The sequence below is a fragment of the Macrobrachium nipponense genome, chromosome 21 (assembly GCF_015104395.2).
Source record: "Macrobrachium nipponense isolate FS-2020 chromosome 21, ASM1510439v2, whole genome shotgun sequence".
In the NCBI taxonomy this organism is placed as follows: Eukaryota; Metazoa; Arthropoda; class Malacostraca; order Decapoda; family Palaemonidae; genus Macrobrachium; species Macrobrachium nipponense.
In genome coordinates, this window is record NC_087212.1 from 64,692,125 (window position 1) to 64,717,874 (window position 25,750).

The following is a 25,750-nucleotide window of genomic DNA, read 5'->3' on the forward strand; positions in this document are numbered from 1 at the left end:
TGGTTTGCTTGTTTACCTTTTTTTTTTAAGTTTTAATTTTTCAGTAAATATCAAAATGTTATATTTGAAGTAACTTTCACACATTTTCAAGTAGTATTTATTAATTGTGTGTGTGACCTGTTAAAGAAAAACGGTTCTTAGTGGCATGATAATGATGCAGTAATAAAGTAAAATTTGCATGTTTTTCTTCACATTTGTATGTGTGATCTTCACACATTTGTCAAATAGTATACTAGTGATTGCATATCAAATAGTATACTAGTGATTGCGTATGTGATCTATTAAAGAAAAATGGTGTTTTATTTCGAGTTTGCTAACATGTAAAGATCATCAAATTATTAGTTATAATATTGTCTGTTCGTCACTTTGTATCATTTCACTTAATATATAAATGTTTTAAATTTCCATTACATCGTTGTTTTAGCTCAAATGTATTAGAGAAATGAGATAATGATAGATTAATAGCATAATTCTGGCACAAAATTGCACCATATTTTCCATAAATTCTTGCTTGGACCGACTAGCATAATTTAGCAAAACGGTTGATAACACTGGTGACGCCACTCAGCATTGTTTAAAGTACGCAGCCATTGTTTACAAACATTCAAACATGTGTCGTGTCTCGTACACCTTGTGTGCATTTCGTTTGCTTTTTTGGCGGTATCAACTCTATACGCAGTTACCTTTTGATTCATCATGGGTCCCAACATTACTACTGGCTATCTATGTTCTAACCTTTTGCTATTGTTAATCTCTGAAATAATGGAAAAGTGTTTACATGGCATCTCGCGTTTTCCTTCTTCAAAATGTTTCCATCATTTCCAACTCCAAAATAAACCTTAAGTGATGAGCGAAAAAAAGATTTAATCAAGCACCCTTGCTTGATTTTTTTTTTTTTTTCAAGCGTAGACCTATTCTAAAATCATGCTCATACTTGAGGCGCGCGTTTCAGTAGCAAATGCAATACGTATTTAAGTGTTAGGTTTGGAGTGAAGGCAATGTTACGTACGTTGGTTACATGTGCGGTTCGGTAGCGAATGCAATCTTTAAGCTTTGTTAAGATTGCCGGTAAAGAAGAGGTTAGCCATAGCTTAAATCAGAGAAGCCACTATGCCATATTAAGTACGTAGTAATTAAGAAATTAAGACAAATATTTCATGTCGTACTGTAATACGTCAATGTTTACGTGTAAGATTTGGTAGTGAAACCAGTTACATACGTAACATGTTCGGTTCGGTAGCAACACAATCTAAGCTTTTTAAGCTTGCCGGTAAAGAAGAGTGTCAGGCCGTAACGTAATTTTAAAGTAAAATCTCATTGTTTTGCCTTTTTGCACTGATGGCTTTTATTTTTCTATTGTTTGCAATTTTGTAAAACTAAGTTAAGTTAGGTATTTTGCTGTTTGTTTTACGTTAGTATCTATTTTAGTTAATTGTAGTGTTAATTTGCTTTGGTTGGTAAAAAAGCTTAAGTTTTTGTGGCGCCATTTATTGAGTGCAGTTTGAAGTGCGGCCTTCCTCAGTGTTTTTGCTTCCTTGCCAAATTTGTAACTCTGTTTATTTTTCTTTATGGTGACTGGGAGTGTGGTAAGGAGAGGCGACTTGTGACTCTCCCAAAGTATTCTCGAGAGTCTAGTTCAAGGCCGTTGAGGACTCTGGAGCTGCTGATCTGTCTGCTGTTGTGGATTATATATATATATCTTCCTATTGTGAAGATTTCTCGCTTGTTCTCGGAGAACAACATCTGCCATCATTGAGCTGCTTCTTAATGTGAAAGGCAGTTATGCATGTGAAGCTACATGTGGGAGTACGACGTGCAACTGTGATTTAAGTGGCCTACTGGCTTAAATCTTGGCGTTGGCAGTTGTGTGTGGTTCTGGGCTCGAGAGCCTTGTTCGTCTTTGATGGATGTATCCACTGTATCAGCACCAGCGTGGCCTTGTTGGAGCAAGTAGGGTGTCTTCTCTCAGGTAAGAGGAACATCCCCTGTATCTTTGGCGAGCCGTAGACTAAAGTGTGAATATCCACCAATGGTTTTGAAGTGCAGTTTTTCTGATGGGAGTGACGTTCTGTGACTGCATTTTTTGAGCGATATATGGACTCGTCTGTATTAGTACTGGTCTGTGTCAAAGGACCAATCTCTGTGTATTTTTAGCTACACCTTAAAGAGTGTGTAATTATATGGTCTTCTAAAGTGTTTGATAGTATATTAAGGTTTAGATTGTTATGTCTTAGGTAGGATTATTGTTTCTTTTTGTATGTCCTTCCACTTCTTTCCTTTCTATTTAGTAATAGGTTAGCGTGGTGGGTAAATTTATTTGGGTCCCTTATTAAGATTAAGATTTGGTTTCTTCTCTATGAGTAGGGTTTAGCTTTAGTTATAGGTGACTCTGAGTTATTTGATGGCATTTTGTGCTTTGTCTATTTATTACTTTTTGTGAGCCATCAGTGTTTGTACATTTATTGTGTAATAAATATTGTGAAATTTTTGCCTATGTGTCTTTCTGGTTTTTCCTCGCTCCTACTGATTTGTTTTTGTCACTGGATTTAAGATTAAAATAAAAGAACCAGTTACGACTTCCTCCTAAAGGGAGTTCGTAACAGAGGTTAGCCTTAGCTTAACTCAGAAGCCGCTACGGTATACATTAATTATAGAAATTAAGTAGATTCTTTTATGTCTACTGTAAATACGTCATTGTTTATGTGTGAGATTTGGTAGTGAAACCACTGTTACATACGTATCGTGTGCCGTTCCGTAGCGAACGCAATCTTAAGCTTTGTTAAGCTTGCTGGTAAAGAGGAGGTTAGCCTTAGCTTAAATCAGAGAAGCCGCTTTGGTATAGAATAATTATAGAAATTAAGACAATTCTTTTATGTCTACTGTAAAAAGATGTCAATGTTTACATATGAGCGTCCTCGTAAAAAAAAAGGTTACCTTGATATTAAACTCAAGAGATGCTGGTACGTAATGGTATAGTAATTATAGAAATTAAGAAGATTCTTTTACTCATACGTACGTATATAGTACCATGCAGTACCATAATAACTGTCAAAATCCAATAAGCGTGAAACCAGCCCTGATATTGGACAATTTGCCGTAAAAGACGCACCTTTTTTATAAGGACATTTATGAAACAAAATTGTTAGTATCATAACATTTACTGAAAAATAATTTTCAAGCGATTTTGTATACAGTATTGCAGTCGACTCGTATAAGATTTACCATAAATTAATATCGAATGTAAACGTTTCTAGGCTTATAGCGACGATATGGTTTGTTTACTACCATACTCCCGCTATAAAGCACCAGGGCTGCGCTATGGTTTGTTTACATCCTTAAATGCCGACTTACTGTAGGCAAATTTTCGTAAGTTTTGATAAATATAAATTGGGTTTAATTTTAAGAGTTTATTAATTTACTGTAATAATTAGACTTGCTTTTCAATGTTTTTATTATGTTAGCAACACGTTTTATGCCTACCCACTACACTTCGTTCTACTTACTATTTACCTAGGTAGCCTATGGCGCTTGGTCAACAATCGGTTGGACGCTGGCCAGTTTTCTTTTATACTGTATATTATAAATTTAAAATTATAAATATATGTTTAACATGATATTTATTTAACTATTAACTTATTTAGTTGTAATTTACATGTAATGTATTGTATAAAAAGACAAGGTTAGGGTAATAACTGATGGTCAAGAACGGATTAATCCATTTTCAGTTATTTCTTATGGGAAAACTTGATTCAGTTCTCGAAATAATAGAATTTTGACGCTCCTTCTGGAACGAATTATCGTCGAGAACTGAGGCTCTACTGTACAATATAATTTAGTAATTTATTAATAAAAGCCAATTTTGGAGTTCCAAAGCAGTTGACTATGACATATCAGTAAAAAAAAAAAAAAAAAAAAAAAATGGACACGAAACAGGAATCAGGTTCGGACCGACATCGGCAATCAGCATACCTTATTGAGTGATGTCAGGCTGCTGAAGGCTACGTGTACTTACGAAATAAATACACATTGATTATGCATCTTTTATGATTATTTTAAAAAGTTAAACATTACAGTATCCAATAATATCGTATCTATTCTCATTATTGTATCATAAAATACTAACAAAGCGGTCAGAGTTTTGTTTGGAAATCAGCTGATGGCGAATAAGAGTTAATTTCTCCGTATTTAACTCAGTTCTGAGCGAATTATCTTTCTTCTAGTTAGCGTAAAATATCTAGATACTCTACTTATATGAGACAAGGTAATTTGTCATTGTATGACATGATTTTAGCTCGAAATATGAATTTAATACGTCTCGTGAACTATAGTATTTTTTTTCGTTAACAGATTGCATTATGGGGATGATTATTGTATAAAAATATTACGTGATTCTGTTCGCTATTTTCACTTCATTTCATCGTAGTACGAATTTTACCGTTACATTACTCATCTTTTATCGGCGTGAAAACAACAGTAAAATGTTCTTTCAAGACCTGAAGTTTTGATTTAAATCATTTTCTCTCAATTTTACCTACGGCTGTGTTTGATTGCATAAGTTTACTAAAGTTATAGCCTTACTTGCTATGGATAAAAGATCGGCAAGGGCATACACTGCTAAATTTAATCTGTAAGTTTTAGCTGAAGTTGAGGAGAGAATGTTGATACGCTACCGATTATTATCGTGCACCGGCAACGTGGATGAACCTTTCGCAAACTTTGGTATAGTACCATCAAACTCGATCATAAAGAAAATTTGAGAGAAACGTGTTTTAATCAAAACTATTGGGCATGAAAAGAAACACATTTTAAGTAAAAGATATATACGTAAAGCTCGTAGTATTCTGATGAGATAGTGAAAATATCGAACGGAATGTAGATTTTTGTTTACACAATAAACATGCCCTCAGCGCCATCTACCAACAAAAAAAATGGAATGTAGATTTTTGTTTACGCAATAAACATGCCCTCAGCGCCATCTACCAACGAAAAAAATAACTAAATTTCGTTTACAAACGGTACGTTTTCAAGTAATATTTCCACTTGAAAACACTGTATAACATAAAATGACTATGTTTCATATAAATAGAGTATCAAGAGATTCATTTGCGCTAACTACAGTAGGGCCTCGTTAATCGCGGGGGATAGGGCCCAGAAACCCCCGTGATAGGTAAATACCCGTGTTATCCTGGTACCCTCCCCTGAAAATTGCTTTAAACTGCCTACTTTAATAATTAACCCACCCAAGACCACTATTTCAATGTTTATAACTGCCTACTTTTGTTCAAGAACCAAATATGTCTTCAACTATCACCTTAAACTAAATTCAAGACAGTTTCAAAGTTATTCTTTCCTATCTTCAATTTCCCCTTCATCAGATCAGCAAACAAAAGTATAATTACATAACCATTCCTTTCTATTTTCATGATTTGGCTTCTGCACCAAACTAAAAGTACATAGTATATCTATTTCATGAATGAACATATTTATGATAAAAAAAAAACATGATTTACTGTAATGATTACAGCACCCAACTATAACATTAATGTATAAACAGCAAAATACAGCAATAAAAATCTATTTTTGTCTTTTGTTTGCGTTTAGAATCAGCTGATGGACGTTTATTATCGAAAGAATTATTTTGGAAAACAATTTACTTGCTAAAAGAAACAAATTTATTAATGGAATTATTATTATTAACGTTGTAGAGAGAGAGAGAGAGAGAGAGAGAGAGAGAGCGAAGATGAGAGAGAGAGAGATAGAAAGAGATCAGATGGAGAGACACGAGAGAGGAAAGAGAGAGAGAGAGAAGCTTAGGATGAGAGTAACTTGCATAGCTTGAGAGAGTAGCTTAGGACGAGAGTAACTAGAATAGCTTGAGAGAGCAGCTTAGGACGAGAGTGCTGTTGACTATCTTAGAATAACATAACGAAATTCTTATTTTAAATATTTTTATGGTGATAAGAAATGAAACATGGATAGTGATAAGATATTCTTGTATACTGTTATAATATGTGATAATCATTGAGTCAACTATAAAAGTTGTATTGAAGCACAGTTTCGTAAATCACAGAAAGAATAAAAATATGGCAACAAACAGAGAGAGAGAGAGAGAGAGAGAGAGAGAGAGAGAGAGAGAGAGAGAGAGAGAGAGAGAGAGAGAGAGAGAGAGAGAGATTTTGCTATTTACATTCATAGTATTTGAAAATTTGTAAATGAGTTTATCCTAAAAATGCATTTAGTCATGAAAAGAAGAAGAAAACCGTACATAATTAGTGAATCTTGCTCTATGATAAAATTCGCGATTTCGTTAATTTTCCGGAATATACTAGTATTTGGGCTCCACAAAAAAAAGTAAGTAAAGTGATTTATGACAGAGTTTAGAGGATACTTATCATCGGTAGTTTGTGGAACGGTGACGTCACGGTAGTCATACGTATTTTTTTTCGTGAATGAATATACATTTATGATAAAAAAAATAGTTACTGTACTGCTTAGAGTACCATACTGTAATATTAATGTAATCACATCAAAATAAAGTAATCATTGGATACTGTAAACATGTAAAGTGTATTTTTGTCTTTTGAAAAATGCATTCCCCGAGGAATTATTCCTTGAAGAGGCTTTTTATTATGAAGATATGCAAATAATATATAAGATTTGCGTTTTATTATGAATATAGGACAATAATATATAAGGTAAAAATGGTTTCATTACGTTTACACTTCGTTGCCGATCGCAAACAACAATACGATAATCTATGACAATTATCGTTTGAATGACTGCAGTGTTCAGAGAAGTTGATTACGTTATACCAAAGCAATAATGAAGTTCGAATTGAAAATTTATGTTTTCCTAAATGTTATTACTACTGTAATTACACTTCTACTATTAACATTTCTAAAAGGTTAAGAATGACAAAGGTGCTGTGAAGTGTAACAATGTTTACATTTCTGCTGGCCGCTCAGCTACGAGTTGATGTCAATGATGCGGAATTATTCCATGAATAGGCTATATATTATGAAGATATGCCAATAATATATAAGGTGAGAGTGGTTTTATTACCTTTATTGTCAGTTAATATCATAATGTGAATCTGTTCATGCATTTGCTGGCTATTGGAACCGGACGAGGCTTAGCCTACCACGGACAAGCCCGCCATGCTGTGATTCATACCAGAGATATAGACTGAGAAGTGGTCCAAGGAAAAACCCGCGATTAACTGAATCTGTGATTGCTGATCCGCGACTAAGTGAGGCCCCACTGTAGAGGCAAGAAAGTCGCTCTGATTTGAGTTCAACACAGCAAAACACTTCGCAATCGCCCTCAGCTGATTTCCAAAACAAAACCAAATTGATTGTGATGTTTGCATTTTATAATATAAACAAATAGTAAAATTAAAATACATATGTTATTGGATGCAGTGAAGTAAAACAAAACTTTTTAAAATATCCATGGAAAAGATGTTTATCTATTATGTTTGTATTTTATCATATGATACTAATATATGATTATTACATACTCGAATTTTATATCTCATGTAAGATGCGACCCCCTTAAAATTAGCTCCAAAATTAGGGCTTCAAAAGTTGCATGATACACGAGTATATACAGTACTTGTTTTAGTTACTTGTTTTCCTCGCTAAAAACTCCCGCTGGCGATAAACCATAAAGCTGGCTACACAAACTCGCTGGGTTGGCGTCTACACCTCTCTAAGCAGTCGTAGATACGAGGCAACGTAGCTAAAAGGTAATAACTCAAGCTAGACTGAAAATCCATCAGCATGTCTGTCAGTCTCAAGTTCATTTTCCCACAGGAAAGCAAAAGAAAGCAAACCTACTAAAGAAGGTTAAAGGACCAATAAGCATTTGTGCAGCAAGAGGCGGCCTTCGGCTCTCTGCGACTTTAAAAGACACAAGACAACAAGCCAAGGCAGACCCAAAGGGAGATTTGTGCATCCGAGGACAAAAAAGTTACGAAATTCTCTCTAATTGGAGAAGGCATCGGTTCTTTTCTCCAATATTTAGAGGGCGCCAAAATACGCTAAGACAATTAAGACATATTCTCTATGTGGCCTCTTTCCTCAACAAAATGAGGATACAGCAACAAACGCCGACCAGTCTGAACAAGTTCCTCAAACTCCATTCAATCTCTTCTTCCGTCAGCGGGCAACAGGAGGAGACAGCTGGCGACAGGAGGTAAACAAAAGAGCTTAAAGGATTGCTCTTTCTCCGCAACCCTTGGTGACAAAAAGCGACACTTGTCGATAAGAGGTGACAGCAGCTGAGTGCTATATCGCATCCACCACAACTCAATGAGGGGAAGACGGTTTATAGCGACTCAGGACTCGGCCAAGTCTGCACAAGTCAACTGAGGGAAGGAGGACGAGGCGTCAAAAGTGGGAGGTGGTGGGAGAGGAGTTACAACGACTCTTCCGCCTCGCCTAAAAGCGATTGTAGATACTTGAAAGCACTCCTATATGAAACTAAGTTAGAAAGCTCTGAAGCTAGAACATCTAACTTGGCGAGAACTTTAGATACTACAGAGAGAGTAGACTTGAAAGAGAAACATTAAACGAGGCAGTAGTAAGAGATTTGCCGATAGCCGAAGAGGAAGCAAGCAAAGAACGAACAAAAGCATTACAAAGGAAAAGGAATATGCTAGCAGACGAAAATTTAGAATAACCCAAACGTGAGAGAGATAAACAGTTGACTGAATCGACATATATAAATGTGTAAAACTCGCTAGATACATTATCATTTCAATAAAATATCTACCTATACATATTATATATCTTTAAACCTATACATGCAAACACCTCAAAACTAGGTGTTGAAGACAACACAATGCACCTACGGAGCGAGCATTAACGCTAACCGAAACGGTCCTTATGCGAACGCATTAACGGTCCTAGGCAATCGCTTTAAGTCTTTAGTGAATGATTTAAACAAGATTCAGGCCATGAATAGGGTGAAGTAGGTATTGGAGAGCACAGAATTCCATCATCCCGAGAACCGACCCGGTTCCCTGGCAGCACTCACTACCAACTGTCGCAGGGCAGTTCTAGGCTCGGGCTACTTACAGATGAGGGCACCAACACCTTATTTCTAACGGAACGCGAAAAAGAGCACACACTAAGGAGGGGTTCGGAACATTCCCATCATGAACTCAGTTCAACTGGTATTAGAACTAAAAATAGGTTTAATGTTCTACCTTCTCGTTATGCTTTTCCTGAAGTGAATGGAGAGCAGAAGGTGGAGCTACAAAGGAAGTCAATACTAGACTACCAAAATGCCTAGTCTGAGTTTAAGTCCTGACCTAACTAATTGCTTTCACAATCTATTAGTTTCCTGTCTTTCCTATATCTGACATATTTAGGCATAAATATCTCAGAATAATTCCCTACATTCTTCACATCTAGTAGTTCCAAGATCACATTCTGTACCCTTGCAAGTAGAGAGGAACGTTGATAAACTTCCAATTTCAACGTCCTGGTTACACCAAAAACATTCCTAAATAGCCTGATGTTATTGGTTTAGCTTCCAGTGGTGGAGAACAGGTAAACTAGACAATCATCCAGGCAGCCATTCGATTTTTTGTCTGAATGCTGACTCGCCTGATCAGCGGGGAGATATAGCTAAATTTAACAGTAGGTAAGATTCATCTCAAATAACCAAATATACTGCACAGTAGGTACTTACCATTACCCCATACATAGTATTTGTTCTTATAGTAGACTTCGCTGCTAGTGTAATGCCTGGTTTCAGTTCTTCTGTTGTCACCAGTACCAGTGGTATGGCGCTCTGTCCAGTGGACTTTACCGTAACCCTTAAATTCAACTTCAATACCTGAAAACCGTAATTTTGTTACATGTGTGCATGTTTTATCGATTCATAAAGTAAAAAGTCCATTTCAATTTGTACAATATTATTCTAGTGCTTTTCAACTTTGCTTTAAATCTCAAGAGAAATTTTTTTCTTTTAAACACAAGACAGCAGAGTAATATAAAGGAAAATGAAGTTTTCATAATTAAACTAATATTGTAATACTTACCTGAACACCTGAGTTAGCCCTGGTCACTGACCAGCCCGAACTATATCCCCACATATTTACCCACTAAGTGGGTAATTTTAACTGTCAGCATTACCAACGCTGCAGGTAAAATTTAGTCAAATGAGTTACCTGTGTTACCGTTGGCAACGCTGCCGGAAATACCGGCCACCAGTGGCCTGTCTCCTCAATTGAATCATTCACTATCAAATTGAAGTGGGGAGGAGGGTGGGAATCATTCACGTGTTCAGGTAAATATTACAATATTAGTTTTATTATGAAAACTTCATATTGCAATATACTCCCTGAACACCTGAATTAGCCCGATTAACAACATTTACTCAGAGGCGGGATCAATCTCATTCAGCCCAACCTGTCCACGGAACATACGCAGGTAACTCATAAGCAACCTACCATGTATAAAAGCATGTATCCTCACCTAGTTATCTAACTCGGAGGTGAGGATGTTTGCAAAGAAAGTACTTCAACATCAGTGTTGAGTCTAAGGTACTATCTGAGTCAGAAGTACCTCCCATGTGATAAACTATACTTCTTATTCATGGAGGTAAAAACAAATCTCCACGCCTGGTTGTCCAGCTCAGTAGGTGAGGATGCTTGTAGAGGAAGTACCATACCGTCGGTGTCGAGTCCAAGGTACTGCCTGAGTCTGAAGAACCTCTCATGTATGGAGAGGAAATGGTGAACCTCCCATGTGGCTATGTAGCTTCTCATGTATGGAGGAGAAGTTGAGTGTGCAGGACCTTCAGTTCTCTACTGCTCACCGATGTAGATGACTTGTGCTGTAGTAGTAGTTATTCCATGACCATCGGGATCTGCCTAACCTCAAGGGCCTAAGGGACAATACACTCAGTCTAAGCTTGACCAACAGAAACACTAGAGTTCATTAGACTATCACTGCCTCCCTAAACTTCTAACACCATAAAGTTCATTTAGACTGTCATTGCCTCCCTAAACTTCTAACACCCTGAAGTTCATTTAGACTATCGCTGCCTCCCTAAACTTCTAACACCCTAACTCTACCAAGCCAACTATAAACTGAGTTACCGCAACGACAGGACCCCGAGAATAACCTCTCTGAAGAAACTGAAATTCCCTAAGGTACGGTGTTGTGAAAAACCACGACTCTCAAATAACCACCTACACAATTGCCGACACTTTGCACCCTTGGATTGACTAAGAACCCCTTTCTTATGAGTATACGGATAGCGCTGAGGCAATGATTTAACAATAGTCCCTCCTCTCCTTGACAAGAACATAGCATAACCCTCAGAAATGTTAGTCTGGTATGCAAACCCCCTTGAAACCAAAGTGAAGAGGTTATCAAACAGTTCAGGCTCAGAGAAACACCTATCAACTCTCACCACATCCACACAGAGTGGGACAAGGCCTCCCACTGGCTGTGAAAGGTGTCTTCCAAATACGAGCCTCATGATCCGTAACCCCTGTGACACGAATCAATGAAGGAACCCAATAGAGAAAAACCTCAACTGACTCGTAAACCGGAAGTCGGTCTCCGGCGGAGGAGTTACCCGCTACCTCAAACAGAAAAGTAATGCTAGCTTAGTCCTTCCCCAAAAACTTGAATTAACTGAGATTCCTCCAGAGCCTGGAATGCGGAAAGAGAGAATGGACAAAGTCCACAATCCATTATACTTGCTTCCTTCGCCGGAGAAACAAAAATCCACAACTAGCAAACGAGTCTCTCTTCAAAGGTTTCTATCCTCTGTCAGACCTGTCCGGCCACACCGGAGAAAAGCCGAACCCCCACAAGAGCAGCACCCAAGAACCCGGAACCTACTACGCCTGGGTGCTCGATACCAAACGACATACAAGATCCCATCATATCTGAGCCTACCGATCCGATTGCGCAACGATATACCAACAAGATGATGATAAACTGTGCAAGTCGTACTCGACTGCGTAACTCGAACTCCCCCCCAGACATGATGATGTAACCCCTTGCTGTCCGACCGCTGTCCACCCCCTCACAAGAGCGAAGCCGAACTGTCACCAGTTCCGCGAAACCTGTAAGAGTTGGGTAACTCGACTGGGCATACCCTCACTAACCAGTGACGATAACGTAACACCTGAGCCTAATATACCTTGGGCTTGGCAATGAACGCCCACCCATGCAAGTCACTCCCATACTGTTGCGCCAAACGTGTACCAACCAAGACAATGACCTAACCTTGAACCAGTCTCACTTGACTGTGAAACTCCGCACTCACCAGTGACTATGACACGAGACCGGGACGACTACAATAGGCGAGCAACACCCCTAAGAGCGAAGAGGTCGTAAAATGCGATCCAACTAACCCCCGTTACCAATACTAAACCTAGACTGGAGTCTGGAGCAAGCGAGGGAAAGAAGTACTCCCAGCAGACACGGAATCAAGGTCGAACCCACCTTGAAAACCCTTTAAGGTTTAACAGAGAAACAGCAGGAAAAAGTTGAGAAAATAAGGAGAGAGAAGTCACTAGAGTAACCACCGGAGCACCTAGTGCTGACATTGTGCAGGTGGAGAACCAAGTGTGCGGTACACAGTATTTTAATAACGGGTTACAAACTGCGGAACCAATGGGAGCTGCAGAAGGAAATTACCAGCTACCCTAAGAAAGGGGGCCGAGGGCACAAAAGGTGCTAACTACGATGCAATTACCGCAATTACCGCGGTAAGCACGTTACGTCTCACACACCTAAGGTATTTAAATGGGAACGAAGAAGGAAGATTACTAACCCTCTTAAGCCGGAGCCCTAAAAATCAAAACGTCTCCCGTATGCCGGGCCTGGTTTGGAGTGAGCGCGGAAGTGGAAAAAATAATTTTTTCAAAAAATTACAGCGCGCGTACTTTTGAAGATTAAGAGTTCATTTTTGGCTCCTTTTTTTGTCATTGCCTGAAGTTTAGAATGCAACCATCAGAAATGAAAAAATAATATCATTATCATATGTAAATAATGCGATATATGGTAGCGAAAAAAAAAAATTCATACATAATTGTATTCAAATCACGCTGTGCAGAAAACGGTCAAAGCTAACCAGTTACTTTTTTTTGCGTTGTATTGTACACTAAATTGCGATCATTTTGATATATAATACATTGTAAAACAATAAAAGTAACACCGGAAAAATATTATCACAAAATGATGTACGAATTCGTAACGCGCGGACGCAAAAAAATATTTTTTTCAAAAATTCACCGTAATTCTAAATAATGTTCTAGAGACTTCCAATTTGTTTCAAAATTAAGACAAATGATTGAATATTACGATACTGTAAGAGTTTTAGATTAGAATTGCAGATTTCGACCATTTCGGACGAGTTAAATTTGACCGAATGTCGAAATTTTAATATATATATTTTTTCATATGCTCATATTTCGAAGATGGAAAAAGCTACAACCTTTATTATTTTTTATTGTATTCTTCATGAATTTGCGCACATTTTGATATATGAAACTCTATAAAAAGGCTAATATGAACAAAAGGAGCAAATATTAGGATAATGCCATGTACGTATTTCGGAGACTTGCGGCGCGAATCGGCGCGCGGAGTGAAGGTAAATAAATATATTTTTCAAAAATTCACCATGAATCACAATATTGTTTTAGAGACTTCAAATTTGTTTCAAAATGAAGAAACATGACGGAATATTACTAGGCCGTAAGAGTTTTAGCTTACAATTGCGTTTTCAACTATTTCGGTAGAGTCAAAATTTGACACCTTCCGAAACGTGGTTTTTTTTCTGATTATCGTGATTTATATGCAAATATTTCGAAAAAAGAGAAAAGCTACAACCTTCAATCATTTTTAGTTGTATTCTACATGAAATTGCGCACATTTTCCATATATAAAACAAAATTTATGAAACAGCTAATTTTAAATGGTGCAAACATTTCGACAATCGCACAAAAAAATTCTGATTTTTTCGGAAGAGTTACCGCGCTAACGTAAATTTTTTTTGTTTTTTTTTTTTCATAAATTCACCATAAATCAAAATATTGTGCTAGAGACTTCCAAGTCGTTGCAAAATGAAGGTAAATGAATGAATATTACTAGAATATAAGAGTTTTAGCTTACAATTGCGTTTTTCGACCATTTCGGTAGAGTCAAAGCTGACGAAAGTTGAAATTTTTGCACTTAACGTTATTTATATGAAAATATTTCAAACTGATAAAAGCTACAACCATGGGTTGTCTTTTGTTGTATTGTGCATGAAATTGCGCACATTTCCATATATAAAACACTTTATGTAACGGCAAATTTAAAAGGGTGCAAACATTAGGACAATCGCACGAAAAAATTTATCGGAAGAGTTATCGCACGAACGTAAGGAAAAAGTTTTTTCATAAATTCACCATAAATCGAAATATTGTGCTAGAGACGTCCAATTTGTTGCAAAATGAAGGCAAATGATTGAATATTACTATAATATAAGAATTTTAGCTTACAATTGCGTTTCTCGACCATTTCTGTAGAGTCAAAGTTGACCGAAGGTTGAAATTTTTGCACTTATCGTTATTTATATGAAAATATTTCAAAATTGATAAAAGCTACAATCATGAGTATTTTTTAGTTGTATTGTGCATGAAATTGCGCACATTTTCATATATAATACTTCATGTAAAGGATAATTTAAAATGGTGCAATAATTATGTCAAAGTGACGAAATAATTTCCGAGATGTGTCACTGATACTTTTTAGTGCGATAAGAAAGAAATTCGCGCTTGCGCGCCTGCGTAGCGATTGTAAACAAAACAACGCCTTGATCCGTGAACTCCCAGCATCCCCCAAGGCGCGTGATACAAAAGTTTTCGGCTGGTAGGCCTATAAGTATTTTTCCGCGAATTTTTAAAAAAACTTTTTTGAGCCGACGTATGATACGTCCAATCGGCATACGGGAGACATTTTGACTCGACGTTTAATACGTCCAATCGGCGTAAGAGGGCTAACTACCCTATGAAAGGAGTGGGTGGTGACAACCGGTATCGATACAGTCAACGATGGCGCAGATGAATCTCCAACTGCCATAGCCTCCTCAAGAACTACGGAAGACACACTACGTCTCAAAACAAGTAAGGATGAAAATACGGAGTTGCGGATACCGCCTTGAAGCATCAACACCAGCAGCCTGAGAACTACAGGACCCGTGGAAGGTGCTACGAAAGCAGCCCCTCCAAAATTATTTCCTTTAACCCCAGAGAGAGAGAGAGAGATGAGGAAGAGAGGATGAGAGAGAGAGAGAGAGAGAGAGAGAGAGAGAGAGATTGAAATCATCTCCAAATTTCAGGATGAAACAATGAAAACTCTGGCTCTGCTGTGATATTGGCAAATAAAAAACAGGATAAGCGAGAAGACTCCGAAGCGACATCCGAAGAATGAGCAGCTAAAGAAGCTTGTGTAAAGACATTATAAGTTTTAACAGAAAAACTGGGCAAGAGAGAAAACTAGACTGACTCTGTTCCCCACGATAATCTGAGAAACATTAGAAAATCAGGAAAATTATCAAGACTTGATCGTGAATACAGTTCGTATTGAAGCTACAGTAATTGACTTGCATTAATTCGATTTTACGATGGGGTTAGTATTTAAAATCGGCACCACATTGCAAAGAAGTCTTCCTATATCTCTCGCGCAGCTGGCGCAGGCAGCATCGTGCCTCAGATAGCGAGATTGTTGGGTTTAAAAATAGAATTTAGGCCAAAGGCCCAGTATTGGGACCTATGAGGTCAGTCAGCGCTGAAGGGAAATTGACATTAAAGTGTTTGAAAAGGTGTAACAGGAAGAAAAACCTCTCTGTTGCACAATGAGTCAAGTGTTAGGAGAGGGTGGAAAATAGGATGAAGAGAATATGAAATCAGGAAAGTAAGAGAGAGAGCGAGAGGAGAAGATATACGGAGGAGGAGAGGGGGAAGGAAAAAAAACCAGGAAAGTGAGAGAGAGAGAGAGAGAGAGAGAGAGAGAGAATTACAATCGTTTAACATCTCCACCTCCGTAAATTTGCACCCTCTTCTAAGTTAAAAGGTATTATCTTAATGATAATCTTCTTCCCAGCTTGTTCCCATTTTTATATGGGGTCGCCGTTTCGGATGAGCCGTTTCCATCTATTTCTATCCTGCGCTTCTGCCTCATCAATTCCCTTCTCATGTAAGTCTCCTCTCACACAGTCCTTCCATCCCCTCCTTGGTCTCCCCCTTCTTCTTCTTCCTTGCACCTCCACCCCCATAGTATGTCTCTAGCGTGGTCAATAACTCTCCCAACAGGTGTCCATACCATCTCAGCCTCCCCTCCTGCACTTTCTTTGATACTTCCACCACCTTAGTCGACCCCCTTATGTAGTCATTTCTGATCCTATCCTCTCTTGTCACCCCAGACATCCACCTAAGCATTCTCATTTCTGCCACATCCATCTTCTTCTGCTCTGTTTTTCTCATGCTTGCTGTTTCCGTACCATACAGCATTGCTGTTCTTACCACCATCTTGTGAAATTTTCCTTTTAACCTAAGCGGCACTGTTTTGTCACAAAGAACTCCAGAGGCCGCTCTCCAGTTGTTCCAGCCTGCCTGTACCCGATGTTTTACTTCTTCTTCCATACTTCCTCCAGCATTAACAAAAGATCCCAAATACTTAAACTTATCAACTCTCCTTATTTGCTCTCCACCAAGCTGAATACTTTCTCTATCATCCCCCTCAGTGGTAGTACACATATATTCTGTCTTAGATCTACTTATTCTCATTCCTCTGTCCTCCAGTACTTGTCTCCATCTTTCCAATTTTACTTCCAGATCTTCCCTGCTCTCTGCACACAGAACAATATCATCCACATACAATATGTTCCATGGTACTGTCTCCCTTACTTCCTCTATTATAACATCCATCACTATGTTAAAGATAAATGGGCTCAGAGCCGACCCCTGATGTAATCCTACTCTCACCTCAAAACCTTCTGTCTCCCCAACACTGCTCCTCACTCTGGTAAATACGTTCCGGTACATCTCTTGTATCAATCGCACATACTTCTCTGGCACCATCTTCTCCCTCAGACTCCTCCATACCTCTTGTCTCGGGACTCGGTCATAAGCCTTTTCAAGGTCAATGAATACCATATGTAGGTCCCTTTGTCTTTCCCCGAAACGGCGACCCCATATAAAAATGGGAACAATCTGGGAAGAAGATTATCATTAAGATAATACCTTTTAACTTAGAAGAGGGTGCAAATTTACGGAGGTGGAGATGTTAAACGATTGTAATTCTCTCTCTCTCTCTCTCTCTCTCTCTCTCTCTCTCTCTCTCTCTCTCTCTCTCTCTCTCTCTCTCTCTCTCTCTCTTACTTTCCTGGTTTCATATTCTCTTCACAATGTCTTTCTCCTTTCTAAGTACTACACCATCTTGATCCTTTATTTGTTTGATATGTGTAATATCTTTGGTGCTCTTATTTCTAGCCTTTGATAGCTTGATCATCTTCTTTAATCCTTCCTTTGTCCCCAGCTCATTATACACACCATCATACAACTTTGCTTTAGCTTGGGCTACCACCTTTTTCACCACCTTGTTTTTCTCTCTGAACCTATCTCTGTCTTCTACTGACTGTGACTCTTCCCATCTTTTCTTTGCCTCCTTCTTATCTTTTACTACTTTCTCAATGTCTTCATCCCACCACCAACTCTCCTTTTCTTCCCATATGATACCAGATGTCTCTCCTAGCAGCTCCTTTCCATGCCTTCTTATTACTGCTGCATTTCGTGCCCACCATTCTTGAACATCTTCAATCCCTATATCAATATCCTCCAAAACCCTCCTCTTAAACTCTCTCTTCTTATCCCCTTCCTTCTCTAATTTGTACCATTTAATTTTCCTTATCCCTTTAGCTTTGGTTTTTCTTTCCCTTTTTAACTTCAAATCCATACATAGCAGTCTGTGTTGGGGGTTACATGGTCGCCTGGAATAACTTTGAGTTCTTGACCTCCAACAGATTTATCCTTTTATACAAGAAGTAGTCTATCTGCAAAAATCTTCCCCCACTCCTATATGTTATTAGGTGTTCCCTTTTCTTCTTAAAGAATGTGTTTACTATTGCCATGTCGAATGACACAGCAAAGTCACTACACTCTCTCCTTCTGGGTTTCTCTCCCCAATTCCATGGCCCCCATGCACCCGCCCAATCGCCTCATTTTCACTTCCGACATGGCCATTCAAATCTGCCCCAACTATCACCCTCTCATGCTCTTCCAGTTCTTGCATTATTCCATCCATGTCTCTCCAGAAATTTCCCTTCTCTTCTTCTGTGCAACCAACTTGTGGTGCATATGCGCTTATAATATTCAGAATCTCTCCTCCATAACATATCTTCAATCTGATGATAAGGTCATTCTTTCTATGCACTTCTATTACCGAGTTCTTCAGTTCACTAGACAGTACTATGCCAACTCCATTTCTACCTTGTTTATTTGCTCCACTATAATAGTATAGCTTATATCCATCTCCCAACTCTTTAGCTTTATTTCCTTTCCACCGCGTTTCTTGCACACACATAACATCTACTTTCTTTTCTCTCATCAAGTCAGCCAATTCTCTACCTCTCCCAGTCATCGTCCCAACATTTAGCTGACATACTCTAAACCCAATGTGAGATCGCTTCTGTAGCTGCACCCGCTCCTGATGCAGTAGCCCTCGCCTTACCACAGAGTTAGGGCGATGTCTCTGTGCGTCGTTTACGGAGTACGCCCTAGCATTACCTCTTTCCATATTTCGGCTCATTCCATTTTTTGGTTTTGGCACAGATTTTAACAGCCGGATGACCTTCCTGACATCAACCCTCCCTATTTATCCAGGCTTGGGACCAGCACCCATAAGGACTTGTTTGCCCCCCCAGGTGGCTAGGTTATTATCTTAATGATAATATACTCGTATAACTGCGTACAGCTATGAACAACCGAACGAGAACTTGTTGCTAATGCGATCGAATCCTATAACAACATCACTTTATTGTATTGATCCGCGTGCGACAGTAATCAAATCCGATAGCAACATCCGTTATTGTATTCATCCGCGTGCGACGGTCATTACTGTATTCATGTTATAAATGTAGCTGAAGCTGATAAGGCAAAATTACGTGCATCAGCAACCTGGATAGAAGTACCAAGCTTTTGTATGAATTCAAACGCAGCCGTGGTAAAAGAAAGTAAAAGCATGAAAGAGCTCATTACTGTTGTTTTCACACCGACAAAGGATTAATAAAGTGTATAAAGTGTAAGGTTCGTAATACCTATGAAAACGAGTGAAAACGAACGGAATCGCTAAATTTTATGCCATCTAACCTGAGGGAAAAACTAGCTTCCAATGAGACGTATTAGTCAAATTTTGGCCTCAAATTACATCGTAAGACGAACAGTATGACTTCGTTTCATAAGTTAAGTATCCAGATATTCATTAATATGCTAACTAGGAACAAAAACATTAGCCGAGACCAAGTGATATGGTTGAATCTGGAGCCAAAGAAACAGACTAGCCGGCATCATTGTCTGTCTAAGCCACGCCTCCTTACAACAGTGCTGTTTGACGACAAGCTTGTGTAATTGTAATTTAATTGAAAAGTAATAAATTAATATTTTTAAGGTAATTAAATGAACTTTATTAGGCCTAATATTAAATTTCAGTTGTCACTGTAATTTGATAATACGACTGGTAATTCTTTGTAACTGTAATGACATAAGCACAATGTAATTACTGACGGCAATTAGTCTGTTAAACGTATGAAGACGTCATACAAACTAATTCCTTATATCTGACATCTGATTATATGCCAAAAGACACCATACTGACTATGTTAAATGTCAACATAGTCGAAAACCTCTCCTTCAAGACGTTTGCACAAACATGGCATAAGTGAGGAAGAGTTGTTACGTTAGTCCCGCTAGCCAATCAGGACAGAATGAGGTGGATACGGCGACGCAAACCCGTATTCGTCATCAGCAGATTCCAGCGTGAATGACTGCAGAGTTAGTGTTTATACTATGCTAATATGATGATACATATAATACAATTATAATGCTTTAGTCGGACAGAATCTGATCTTCATTCTGTTCGAATACATTCATATTGAATTATCCTAAGATTGGATTCTCATTCGTTTTCAATTACACCTGTACTGAATTATCTGAAGTCAGAATGCCTTGAGCCTACAGCGTTAGCCACTATAAAAATCACTCTACGGATATGTAGTACAGCGAATACTTTAGGCTAGGCTAGACTACTGTACGCATACGATATATCATCGTGAACACTAGGCTAGCCGTAGTTAATTTTATTCGATTTCTCTACATACTGAATTATTGTTAAGTTAAAATGCATTGAACAGAGAGTTATTTGATATTAACAATTATCGTATCGTGTTGGTAGAGGAAAGTAACCTTAAAGACGAAGGAGCGGTACTCAACCCTTCGGAACCCGACAGACCCAAAACCAGATCTGAACGACCAACCATGGCCTAAAAGCTTCTGATGCAAGGAACTCAAAGCAGGAAAAACCCAAAGAGGCTCTAAGGACACTGTCCCTCTACATATAACCTACTACTTATAATAGAAAACCGACCCGAAGCCTGCACTTCTCTTCGTAAACACTATGTAGCCTATTAACCCTACTCATCTGTATCTGACCTAATTTTTCATCATCCTGAGAACTTACACATCGAGGGAAGAGGAATCTGCTGCCAACACTGCATGCTCCGCGCCGGGGGGGCCAGCAGAACCTACCCACTTGGAGGCTTGCGGTTCTCCATTACCCCCAGCACCCGTTAGGGCTGGTTCTGGAACAGGCAGGGGGGGCTGAAAAAGAACGATTAGAATCAACTATACGTACTACTAATACCACTATCTCTATTTTGGTTAAATTATTCGTCAGGCTAGAAATATGATGACCTGTCCACTAATTTCTTGAATAACTAACTAATGTTTCCTTGTCTCCTGACCAAGACAAACATCTCTGACTGGTATTGCACTGAACCTTCCTACACGAAATAACGAAAAGAACGTCGATCATGTGTGAGGGTACTCATCCTACGCTTGAAGGGCGTGCAGAGCCGATAAGCACCAACATATCCAGCAGTGGGAGGCTCGATCGTCGTAAAAGGCTCGATCGTCAAACTGTAGATAAAGCAGAAGCAGAGGTGTTTGCAGACAGCGACGACGTTTATTTCCTAACTTATCCATAGCGAGTACAAAGTAGCTATCCAAAGTAAACCAGGAGAAAAAACGTTAATAACAGTCCAAGGTTGTAATCTGTATCCAAAATACGAAAACTCTTTGAGTGGGGTCAGGCTAAATGACCAAAAGTTCCCCTGATGTGGGACTGATCCGCACAGCATGGCAAACAAGAAACAATTGAGGAGACAGGCCACTGGTGGCTGGTATTTGCGGCAGCGTTGCCAACGGTAACACAGGTAACTCATTTGACTAGATTTTACCTGCAGTGTTGGTAACGCTGACAGTTAAAATTACCCACTTAGTGGGTAGATATGTGGGGATATAGTTCGGGCTGGTCAGTGACCAGGGCTAATTCAGGTGTTCAGGGAGTGTATTGCATTATTTAAAAATAATACGGCCAATAGCGGTACCAGAAATAGAGAAATGATACTTTATGAAAAAAATTATAAGTTTTTCATTCAAACGCATCAATTATATCTGCCCCTGTCATAGACCACATTGTTTCCAGAATCAGTATTCTTTTGTCTGTCAGACACAAGTAGAAGGTAGTCTCACTGCACATCTCTGGATCTTCCGATATCCACAGTATTCTACCAACAATCCTTACCATTTGTGAAAACTATACAAATTAGTGAAACCCACAGTGTTAGGAGGAAGGCTTTCATTATGTGAATGAGTTGAATAATAAAACTTCATGGTGAATTAAAACAATATTTTTGGAATGCAAAGCATTTAATTGTTTTGTAAAAGCAAATTTTTTTGGTGCAAACTCAATTACCTGTGTTTGTGTCAGGTTCTATTCCCAGGTTTGTTTAGGGCTCCAAGCACCAGTGCTAGAGGACAATGGAATTCCAAGTTATATGACCACTCTGAAAGCCACATGGGATTGGGATGAGGGTAGTAAAATGACAGTTTTGTCCTAGGCAAAAAAATCTATTTTGTTTCAAAAAATCTGTTTGCTTTAACAAAACAAACATGCAGACCAGAGACTGCCCGTTTACCAGGTGTTGAACAACATTGGTTCTACTGTGTGCGATTCAGGCAAAACAGGGATAAAAAACATTACTACTAAAATCTGAGAAGTACAGGTCAACCAAAATAGGAAAAGGGTAGGAAATGCTTGTGCTTTCTCCCCTTCCCCTAGCAGGTGTCCTACTCTCTCTCCTGTGAGGGTTGTAGCCATAGTCAATGCCACTGGGGCTTCATCTTCAAAGGGAATGATGACAGAAAGCTACTGGAAGCTCAATAGTCTTAAGAGTTCCTAGCAGCTGCAGCAATAGCAAATAATAGCAGCTGACAGAGTAAGCATACATGTATCGATCCTTCACCTCTTGTATGCACCCTGACCTCAGCTGAAAGAGGTGCATTAGGGGAGTAGGAGGAAGGTGTTCTGCATGAGGGGGAAGTGGTAGGCTTACTCCTCTACCTACCTCTTTCACTACAATCTTCCTAACACAGCAGAAAATTTACCCCAATAACAGAGTAATAAATGGAAGGAACCCAACTAAATGAAGGACATAAAGGTCATTACACTTGCTAAACCCCTCAACACCTAGGTTAAGACACTCCTTCTGTGTTAACAAAAGAGATCAAAGTAATAACATTCAAAACCAAGTGAAAAGAAGAGAAAGTTTGAAAAATCACTGAAACTCATAAAACTGCAAAGCAATATTTTTTTATATACAAAATATAAACACAAAACCTATCAAGTAAGGTAGCTTCTTTCAAGAATGGAAATCCATCAATATTATGTGTTGCAACAGACATCATCATCATGATATAGCTTGTTTCAAGCATCAGTAATAAATTGGTTTTTAAACAACTTATCACTTACCCCTATAAAAAATGAAAAAATAAATATTTGGCCCAATTGTAGGCTATAGCAAGTGTTTCCAGTGTACTGAAAATTAGGCTAGGCAAGGCAGTAAGCTTGGTAGCTTGGATATTTAAATAATTTAAGTTTTTCCCTTGTAAGATGGGTTTGCCAGAAAATTATACTATTGCAAGATGAGACCCTGCAATAAGAATGAAGGTGCCTTGGTCCAAGCTTCGGGACTTAAAAAAACTCAACCCTCTCTTTATAGATACATACACTGGTAAAATACATATCCATTACTATATTACTGGGTTAGATTCTACAGAAATAAGAGCAAAATAACTAAAACTATTAACAAAACATAAAATAATGAAATACCGTACTAAAATATTAACGCAAACAAAGTACTGTACTACTACAGTTGACAGCCGCTATTCGCAGACTCACGATTCGTGGACTCGCTTATTTGCGGATTTTTACTATGGATGTATGTACCCATTATTTGCAGGAAATTCAACAATTGGCTGTATTTTTCACGGAGAATTGACAGATTACTGTATTTTCATATTTTTGTGACCAAATGCACTTTCTGTGATAAAACTAATACACTACTCAGGTATAAGCATTTTTAGAGGGCTTTTTCTTTTAACTATCAAAATACGCAGTTCTGAGCAATTAGTATAAAGGCGTCTTAAGTACTATTCGTGGATTTGGGCTATTCGCGCAGGGGTCTGATACCCATTGACCGCAAATACAGGGGGTCTACTGTATAAGTCAAGAAGTGTAGTGGGGACGTCACTACACTGAGAGGTAGTGATGCCAAATTATCATCACATTTGTCATTGGACATCAACTGTGTGTGTATGTGTATATATCAACTGGTGTGTATGTGTATATGAGTACAAGTGTACAGACTGGCTTTTATCTTGTTGCACTGTATCTTTCTTTAAATGGATTTTTTTTAGGACAATTTCTATGAGAGGTTGGCATATACTGATAACAAACACCAGATACAATCTTATGGGATATAATATTTCTGGTGGGAGATTTTTCAGATTACATAACCAATTAATAGTTGTTAATCTATTTGTCATACAGCAATGGATACCTACAAACAAAATTCAAACTGAATGCTAATTTAAACAAAATTGAGGGAAAATGTACTTAAGCAGGACCAAATGAAGTAAACTTGGTACAAGTCTGTTCGCCAAGGAACCAAGTAAAGGAAAGAGCATCCGATTGGGGGAGACAGGGAGCCTTCTTGCGCTCATCCTATTTGGCATTTAAAACAAGAGTAAATCAAAGTTTTCTTGTAAATCAGAGTTTGTCATTCGACTTAATACATAAAGTTAAAAACTTACCTCGACAAGTTTTTGGTTTATCACACACCACTTGGACATGGCCAGCTATAGTCTGACCAGAAAAGTAAACTGCAGCAGGATTATGGAATACAACCGTAACAGAAGTCGGCATTGTCGTCCCTGAAAATATTATACCAAGAATCAAGAACCTGATAATTAAGTAAGAAAAGGGCCATCTCCGGCAAAAGTGATTTTCTTTAAAAAAAAAAAAATTCAAAGTTCTTGCAGTGCATTTCCAAAATGAGTGAATTCAACCAAGACCATCGAGATAGAATGCCTGTTCGATGTAACGTCATGACGTGATGACGTCGACCCTGGTGGTCCGACTCTACGAGGCGAGTGACTGGCGACCGTCTCCCGACTCTCGAGTCTCGATCTTCCTTCCCTTACATCACTTGGACACGAGGTGTTTTCACGGTTCCATTGTTTTATTTATGAACTGGAACATAAAACTTATATGGCATCATGAGGTAGCGAGCCATGGATACATCTAGTGTCCTTATTTGGACGAACTTACTATAGTAAGTAGATAAATCCAGCAATAAGTTCACTGCAACAGGTACTACCTATTTGACTTTTCTCTCTGGATGACTTTCGACTGCAATATAAATACAGTCTGCATTCTAGGTAGAAGTTGTGAGCAACAAGGTCAGGTGCAATAAAAAGAAAGACTGGTTTAGCCTACATTGAATTTTAGTACAAATTCATGTCAACCAATGCTTAACAGAGTCAAATAGGTATAGGCTAGCCTAAGTCAAAGAACTCCAGTGTAGCCTATACTACCAAACAAAACCCCGTGTAGCCTATGCCAACCTATACCCAGTGTAGCCTGTGTCATCCAACAACTCTCAGAGTAGCCTATGTCAAAACTTATACAGCTTTGGAAAAAATAATTTAAACGTCATAATAGGCAAGACTAATAATGATAGCAGTAGTCAGGTATGGCAAGCAGCATATAAAAAGTTACCAACAAGCAAAGAAATGGCAAACACAATAAACACGTAAATCTAAGAAGGGTAAACTTACGTACTGTAAGTGCATAGAAACCCCAGAAGAAATTTAAAGCATGCTGTAGCCTATATGTGGTAGAGAGCATTATTGCAATGATTGGGACAAGGACCTGGTGTTAGGTAGTATCATGCAAACATGATACCTAACTATGTGATAGAACCTTCAGACAAGGTACTCAAGAGTTACATTACCACAGACATATAAGTTATAGGGTCATCACAACTTAAGTACAGTATAGTGGTGGGGAAATAGGCAAGTTTCCATTGACAATAGTCAAAGGCATGGGGCAAACCT

General features: G+C 38.4%; 1 protein-coding gene across 5 annotated transcripts in view; it reads right to left on the minus strand.

Annotated features, from left to right (window-relative positions):
• The window catches only part of LOC135198090 (arrestin domain-containing protein 1-like), a 278,270-nt gene that overhangs the window by 220,025 nt on the left and 32,495 nt on the right, over window positions 1–25,750 (minus strand). For all 5 annotated transcript variants that reach the window (XM_064225523.1, XM_064225522.1, XM_064225518.1 and 2 more), the window contains exons 2-3: window positions 24,446–24,565; window positions 9,700–9,846 (exon numbers count right to left, since the gene is read on the minus strand). In XM_064225523.1, the coding sequence (XP_064081593.1) occupies window positions 9,700–9,846; window positions 24,446–24,557 (259 nt within the window). In that variant the 5' untranslated portion in view covers window positions 24,558–24,565. The remainder of the gene's footprint in view (window positions 1–9,699; window positions 9,847–24,445; window positions 24,566–25,750) is intronic.